At 30.3% G+C, this 7,500-nt stretch overlaps 4 protein-coding genes and 4 non-coding genes, besides 1 other annotated feature; 4 read left to right on the forward strand and 4 right to left on the reverse strand. All coding sequences in view use genetic code 11, as the record gives it.

The window, feature by feature from the left end:
- The window catches only part of matK (maturase K), a 1,539-nt gene extending 663 nt beyond the window's left edge, over positions 1 to 876 (reverse strand). The window contains exon 1 of the mRNA in view: positions 1 to 876. This exon is cut by the window's left edge and continues 663 nt beyond it. Coding sequence (YP_247580.1) covers positions 1 to 876 — 876 coding nt within the window.
- The window catches only part of trnK (tRNA-Lys (UUU)), a 2,569-nt gene extending 941 nt beyond the window's left edge, over positions 1 to 1,628 (reverse strand). Inside the window, exon 1 of one tRNA in view lies at positions 1,592 to 1,628.
- A 953-nt stretch (positions 1,629 to 2,581) lies between these two features.
- rps16 (ribosomal protein S16) lies at positions 2,582 to 3,732 on the reverse strand. Its single transcript has 2 exons — positions 3,693 to 3,732; positions 2,582 to 2,796 (listed from the first exon to the last, which is right to left on the reverse strand). The coding sequence occupies exons 1-2, from the start codon at positions 3,730 to 3,732 to the stop codon at positions 2,582 to 2,584; spliced, it is 255 nt and encodes an 84-aa protein (YP_247581.1).
- Positions 2,797 to 3,692: an intron.
- Positions 3,733 to 4,955: 1,223 nt separating the features above from the next.
- trnQ (tRNA-Gln (UUG)) lies at positions 4,956 to 5,028 on the reverse strand. Its single transcript has one exon. It is a non-coding gene; the product is annotated as a tRNA-Gln (tRNA).
- Positions 5,029 to 5,408: 380 nt separating this feature from the next.
- Positions 5,409 to 5,594, forward strand: psbK (photosystem II protein K). The gene has a single exon. It carries the CDS (start codon positions 5,409 to 5,411, stop codon positions 5,592 to 5,594), a length of 186 nt encoding a protein of 61 aa, YP_247582.1.
- Positions 5,595 to 5,975: 381 nt separating this feature from the next.
- On the forward strand, positions 5,976 to 6,086 carry psbI (photosystem II protein I). Its single transcript has one exon. The coding sequence runs from the start codon at positions 5,976 to 5,978 to the stop codon at positions 6,084 to 6,086; it is 111 nt and encodes a 36-aa protein (YP_247583.1).
- Positions 6,087 to 6,191: 105 nt separating this feature from the next.
- Positions 6,192 to 6,279, forward strand: trnS (tRNA-Ser (GCU)). The gene has a single exon. It is a non-coding gene; the product is annotated as a tRNA-Ser (tRNA).
- Positions 6,280 to 6,986: 707 nt separating this feature from the next.
- The window catches only part of trnG (tRNA-Gly (UCC)), a 756-nt gene continuing 242 nt past the window's right edge, over positions 6,987 to 7,500 (forward strand). Inside the window, 2 exon segments of one tRNA in view lie at positions 6,987 to 7,009; positions 6,987 to 7,500. The exon segment at positions 6,987 to 7,500 is cut by the window's right edge and continues 242 nt beyond it.

Below are 7,500 nucleotides of genomic sequence, written 5' to 3' on the forward strand. Positions count from 1 at the left end.
CAGAAGTGGCGTATCCTTTGAAACCAGAATAGATTTTGCTTGATATCTAACATAATGTATTAAAGGATCCTTGAAGACCCGTAAGATAGCCGAAAAATAATTAGCAAACACTTTGACAAGATGTTCGATTTTTCCATAGAAATATATTCGCTCAAAAAGGCCCTTATAAGAAGTTAATCGTATATGAGAAGATTGGTTACGTAGAAAAAGGAAAATGGATTCGTATCCACATACATAAGAATTGTATAGCAACAAGACTAATCTTCGATTTCTTTTTGAAAAAAAAGAAATCAATTTTTTTGAAGTACTAAGACTATTCAAATTACAATACTCGTGAAAAAAGAACCGTAATAAATGAAAAGAAGAGGCATCTTTCACCCAGGAGCGAAGGATTTGAACTAAAATTTCCAGATGGAGCGGATAGGGTATTAATACATCTGACACATAATTTAAATGTGGGAATTTATCCTCTAAAAAAGGAAATATTGAATGACTTGATCGTAAATTATAAGATTTTGCGATTTCTTCTTCTTCTAAGGAAGATACTAATCGTAGGGAAAGTGGAATTTCCGCAATGACTGCAAACCCTTCTGATAACATTTGAGAATACAAATTGTTGTTGTACCCCCAAAAAGGGTTTTTGTTATAATAATTAGTGAAAAAAAAAAAATGATTCTGGTGATACATTCGAGTAATTAAATGTTTTACCATTAGTAAACTGGATTTTTTGTCATAACCAGAATTTTCCAACAAAATGGATCCATTTAAAAAATGATCATGAGAAAATGCGTAAATATACTCCCGAAAGATAAGTGGGTATAGGAAGTCACGTTGCCGAGATTTCTCAAGTTCTAAATATCCTTGAAATTCCTCCATTTGAAATTTGATTTGAACTGGGGATACTATAAATGGATTTATTGGGTTATCAAATGATACATAGTGCGATACAGTCAAAACAAGGTATTAGAGTAAAATAAAGAATAATAATAGATACCTCGTAAATAGGTAAGACTTATCAACGGACTCTCTATCCTCTCTTTTCTTTTGTCATCTAATTGGTTTCTATTTTAGAATAAAAAAGATGGTTAGAAATCCTTTATTTTTTCAACCCAATCGCTCTTTTGATTTTGGAAAAAAACTCTTTATCAATATACTGCTTCTTCTACACATTCCCCTCTACCTCATAACGTAGAGTAACTAATAGTTAGGACTTAGAAAAAAATGGATAACTCACTCATAAGAAAAGTCCTTCCCGCATCAAGCACTAATATAGTTTTAACGTCTAATTAGATCGGGGAATGATTCAAATTAAGAACATAAGCCCGTTACTTTTTATTTCTCTATAATTGGAGCATAGTGCCCTATCCATTTATTGATTCGACCCGACTTTACTTTTTTTTTCCGCATCACGAATTAAAACAAGGTTTGGCCTAATCTAGTAAGGTAAAAATATTACTAGAATTTTCCATTGATACGACATGCTGCTTTTTCCATTCATTCCTTTCAGGATCAGTCGCGGTCTTACAAACTCTACCGATAGTATGGACGAATCTGTTACTTCATAGAAATGTGTAAAAGATGCTAGCCGCACTTAAAAGCCGAGTACTCTACCATTGAGTTAGCAACCCAAAAATATGCAAAATTTTTCTGTGTAGATACAATCGGAATCAAAATAACAAAAGAAATTAAATTACATGACGTAATCAAAATATTCCAATAAAAAAAAAATCATACAAATATTACACAAAAGTAATTTTTTGTATCACAAAAAATACAATGAGACCATCATGTGCGTGAAAAGCAAAGGTCATGAAAGGGAGATAACTAGCTTCATTTATACACGATCGGATTATATTTATTTGATACACTGTTGTCAATATATGAATGTGAATAATGAAAAACGCCTATAATGGACAAAACAAAAGAATTAGAAAAAAATTATATAACGAATAAAAAACAAATGGAAATAACAATTTGAGTTGAATAACTATATTTATTTTATATATATAAAATAAATATAGTTATATTTAACTAGATAAAGCTAACAAAATAGAATTAAGAGAAAATATTCTAATAATAATCAATTATATTAAAATAATAGAAAAGAATTAAAAAAAACTACGGACTTGGATTGGATTGGCACTCTAGAGATAATCAACATAGATAGACATAAAAGATGTAGGCGAAAGAAGAAATTAAGGAAGAAGTAGAAAAAAATATATCGGGTTGATTCAATCCATAAATAATAAGTAAAAAAACTTAACCCCCCCTTTTTATTTATTCATAAAATTGCAACAAAATCAACCGAGGTAATGTACAAATTTGATATAAAATATATCGTCTAGAACCAATTAGTTCATTTAGTCACTTGATTTATTTTTTTTTCTATTCATCTTAGATCAATTTATATCAATAAAATCAAAATAGATTTTTTTCATTATCGAAGACGGAATTTTAAGGTAATAAGTGTATAGGATGAATAGAACAAGAGAGGGGGGAAATACTAAAGAAAAGGTTAGTCAAAGCTATATACAAGTTAAGTTATCCACACCCTCGTTTATTAATATTAATGGAATTTCGGTTATTGATTAAGGTGAAGTTCCGTAAAAACACCTGCCTTCTTTAAAATATCATGAACAGTTCCTGTAGGTTGAGCACCCTTTTCAAGGAAATATAGAATCGCAGGAACATTTAAATAGGTTTGATTCTTTATCGGATCATAAAAACCCACTTTACGAAGATCTCTTCCTTCTCTTCGGGATCGAACATCAATTGCAATGATTCGATAAACAGCTCATTGGGATAGATGTAAATTAACAATACCCCCCCCAGAACCGTATAAGAAGTTTTCTCCTCGTACGGCTCGAGGAAATTCAAAGTTATGTATAGAATTCTAATTAATGTCAAATAGATCCATAGATTATTAAATCAATTAGACTATGATTTAAATAATTTTTTCTTATTCTTTTGTTTTTCTTTTGAAAAAAAAACTCATTCTTATCCCCATAACTCAAGTTGGATAACTCTCACGCAAAGGAAAAAAACCTTAAGCTTAAGCATTTCATTTATTGAGCGGTCTCTAACCTCTTTATTTTTGCCTGTCTCCGTTAGAATCTATTTCGATTCTTCATTCTGATCTAGTTTAGTTATTGAGACAATTGAAAAAGATTTTTACTTGTTCCGGGATCCTTTATCCTTGCCTTGAATCATTGGGTTTAGACATTACTTCGGTGATCTTTAATCGTTTCAAAATGGTAGCAACATACCATTTTTTTGTGATTTCTTTTTATCAAAGAATCATATAAATAATGGATTCTCGTGTGATACACTTTTGATCAAATTTTATGTTTGAATTTGAAACTTGTTCGAATTGGATCCTTTCGATTTGTATACCGAACCTATACTTACGAAGTAGTTTTAACTTATTGATTGACACTAACCCTAGATCTCTGCCCTTGATAAATGAATCAATACTTTCTACTCGAGCTCCATCATGTACTATGTTACATCAAAACCCTAAAAAAAACAGAGCTCAGTGCAACCGAACAAACTATGTCGAGTCAAGAGCATCTTCATTCCTAAAAATGGTGGGTGTAAGAATCCACAGTGGATCATGTCCTTCAAGTCGCAGCGTATAGTACGCGAGGTCGAGTCTGCAGTCCTCCGTAGCATGAGCTCTTCAGAGTGCGCACGTTGCTTTCTACCACATCGTTTTAAACGAAGTTTTACCATAACCTCTAATTTCTTGGAACTGGGATGTAATTGATTCATTTATGGAATCATGTATAGTCATTGGGTTAGTTGGTCCATAGTAATCTATACTCTTATGACATGGGTAGTTTTTGAAAAAGTCTTAGCAATACTTCAATTTATTTAAACCCATATTTTATTGTATATATTGGATCAATAACATTTTTTTTGTATGAGTGCAATATTTATTTCTCTATATATAGATATTTTCTATATAATAGAAATATGGAGAGATTTTTGGGAATTTCTATAAAATAAATTAAGAAATAATTAATTACGAATAATTAAGAATCTCCATTTTTCAATTTCTTCATAGAATGGATTCACCGAGTTTCACACTTCTTCGAGTCCAAGGACTCATAAGAAATCATTAAAAAGATTTACTTGATTGAAATTTACTACCTCAATATTATTATTTGACTAAATTTTTGTAAAAAAAAAAAAAAGAAATAAAACGATAAAAATAGATAATAACAATACATACATATCAGCATTTTCTGCCCAGTTTATTTAACTTAAGAGACTCAAGAATCTTTCCCTAAAATCAAAAATAAAGTGACAAAGATGTATGAATTGTTACTTGAATTTACAATTATTCATTACAGACAAACATACGAAAAAATGAGGTGAAAAGAAATACATAATATGTTACATATGTAACTTGATTCTTTGTTAATAAGATTCGGGCAGATATTCAAATTGATATCTTCCGTTATGGATTACCTCCTATCTACCCCCCCAATTAGATCGAGTAGATGCATCATAAATCAAAAAAGGATCCTACGGGGGACTGGACTAGTTTCGGAGGTGCTAGACTATCTTGTATAAGGCGAAAGTCAAACAGATCCAGAGTATGTTCCTACCTATTTTTTTTATTTTACTCTAAATTTGAGTACGCTAAATAGGTCTTAAGTTTCGTAAGACCATTGATTGAATTCCATTAGTGCCAAAAACACAAGACCTTCGTGTTTAAGAAATCCACAGAAAAAAAATACTCGGGTTTCACACACCATTTAAGAGATAGAGAATAAGAGAGGCTTTCGCATTTCTTAAATGCATCATTATAAGAAAATAATAAAGAACAATAACATTCGATCTATATCTAGACTCTTAAGCATAAGGTTGGCAATCTATAGTCTGATATGATATCGAATATTTTTCCATATATCTTATAATATACTATTATTATATATAAGACGCATACTCTGGGACGGAAGGATTCGAACCTCCGAATAGCGGGACCAAAACCCGTTGCCTTACCACTTGGCCACGCCCCATTTATATTCAACACTAATAAACACTAATATTGGTAGTGGTTAGTCGTCAATTCCAGTACAAATATTTATAGAAAAAATTAGATTGTTGCTCGGATTTTGATACGTTTATAGATCCAATTAAACTAAATTTATTGATCATTACATATAATTCCATTAAGATATTGTATGAAAGTAGGATTTCTTCGATTCTCGTTTTATTTGAGAATTGAAGGATTTTTGATTGGCTGAGTTCAAATCAAAGAAAGGTTTTTTGACCTACTTTATGTTATTAATTTTTCCCTTATCACTTATATCATAGGAATAATAGGGGATTAATAACTCAATCAAATCAAAAGAAATACAATTATCTTCAAGAACAAAGAAAAAAAAAAAAAAATTGTTATGCTTAATATCTTAAGTTTCATCGGTATCTGTCTTAATTCTTTCCTTTATTCAAGTAGTTTTTTCGTCGCCAAATTGCCCGAGGCCTACGCTTTTTTGAATCCAATAGTAGATGTTATGCCAGTAATACCTCTATTCTTTTTTCTATTAGCTTTTGTTTGGCAAGCTGCTGTAAGCTTTCGATAATATTTTTAATACTGTCCGAGACAAATTCATGATTTACTAGGAAAAAAAAAAAAAAAGATTCTAACTAGTTATAAGATCAGATAAGTTGTACATACAGTCTGAAGCTTTAAGTTGAATCCAATATAGAAATCCTTCTATAGCTTTGATAAATCTGGATCACTCTCATTTTATTATTCTTACTTTTTTCCTTTGAACGACCCTGTTAGAGTCCCCCACAATATAGAATTGTGGGTATGAAATCCAATTTTGAGTAATCAAGGACTCAACTCTTTAAATTTTTTCCTATTTCTAGAAATAACTTCACTGCATTTCTTGGTGTCAAAACAGATTAAAATAGAGAATCTATTCTCTTAAAAAAAAAATGATCTTGGAGATTGTGTAATGCTTACTCTCAAACTATTTGTTTATACAGTAGTAATATTCTTTGTTTCTCTCTTCATTTTCGGATTCCTATCTAATGACCCGGGACGTAATCCGGGGCGTGAAGAATAAAAAAATCAGATTTTTTTTCCTTGCTTGATTTTGAAATGTTCTTAACATTTTATCTATTCCACACCTTTCCTCAACTATAAAAAAATACCAAGTAATTGACAGAAACGGAAAGAGAGGGATTCGAACCCTCGGTACAAAAAAATCGTACAACGGATTAGCAATCCGACGCTTTAGTCCACTCAGCCATCTCTCCCCAAATGGAAAACGGATAATTACTATGATACATTGTATAAAAAATAGAAAATAAAGGGCTTGAAAAAAGCCCTTCTTTATCTCCCCCCTTTATTATATAGATATATAATTATATTGATATAGATAATTATTTATATTGATATAGATAATTATCTAGATATATCGATGGATATCTATAAAATCGATAAAAACTTTTTTTATTAGGAATTCCATTTAGATAAATTAGATTTGATTAGATAAGGGCTCAGCTCAAAAGAAGAGATATCTTCAATCCTAATATATAAATAATACCAATATATTAAAGATTCATAAAAATATTTATAAATAAAAAGAAAGTACCTTTTTTATTTTATCCGAAAAGTCCTTTTCTTTTTATTTTTAGTTCCACGGCCTGGCCTGGTCAGTACCTAGCCGGGCTTTTTTTGTTCCAATGAATCGTAGATCAAATTATTTATTTGATTTGAAAATGTTTTTGAAAAAAAAAAAAAAAATAGAAACAACAAGAATCCTAAGAAGATTTATTATTTCAATTCCTATGATACAGAAAAAGATGATATAGAATCAAGGTTCGATTCCTTATTATTATTCTTTAGTACTTTACTAGAATAAAAAACTTGTTAATTAGTTAATTAAAATGAGTCCTCTTTTTAATACGACTTATTTTCGTCTTCGACAAAAGGTCCATTTATATGCAATAATTGCATTGTAGCGGATATAGTTTAGTGGTAAAAGTGCGATTCGTTCTATTAATCCCTTAATAGTTAAGGGATCCTTCGGGTTGATTAATATTCCGATCAAAAACTTTATTTCTTAAAAGGATTTAATCCTTTACCTCTCGATGAAAGATTCGAGGAAAAATAAAAATTCTCGTGATTTGTATCCAAAAATCTGTTCTAAATTGACAAAATTGGATCATGAAATTACGAAACATAATTTTATTGAATTGGATCAATACTTCCAATTGAAGGAATAAGAGATCCATGGATAAAGGTGGAATTTTTTCTAATCGTAACTAAATCTTCAATTTTTTCTTTGTATAAAGGAGATTGAAGCAAAACAAAATAGCTATTAAACAATTTCTTTGGTTTACTAGAGACGTCGACATCGTTTTTTAGCTCGGCGGAAACAAACTACTTTTCCTAAGGATTATATTAAATAGAAATAGGGAACGAAAATAATACTGGAAAGATTGTTATAATCTCCTCTTGTATAGGGATCATCT

Source organism: Cucumis sativus, chloroplast, assembly GCF_000004075.3.
Source record: "Cucumis sativus chloroplast, complete genome".
NCBI classification, from domain to species: Eukaryota; Viridiplantae; Streptophyta; class Magnoliopsida; order Cucurbitales; family Cucurbitaceae; genus Cucumis; species Cucumis sativus.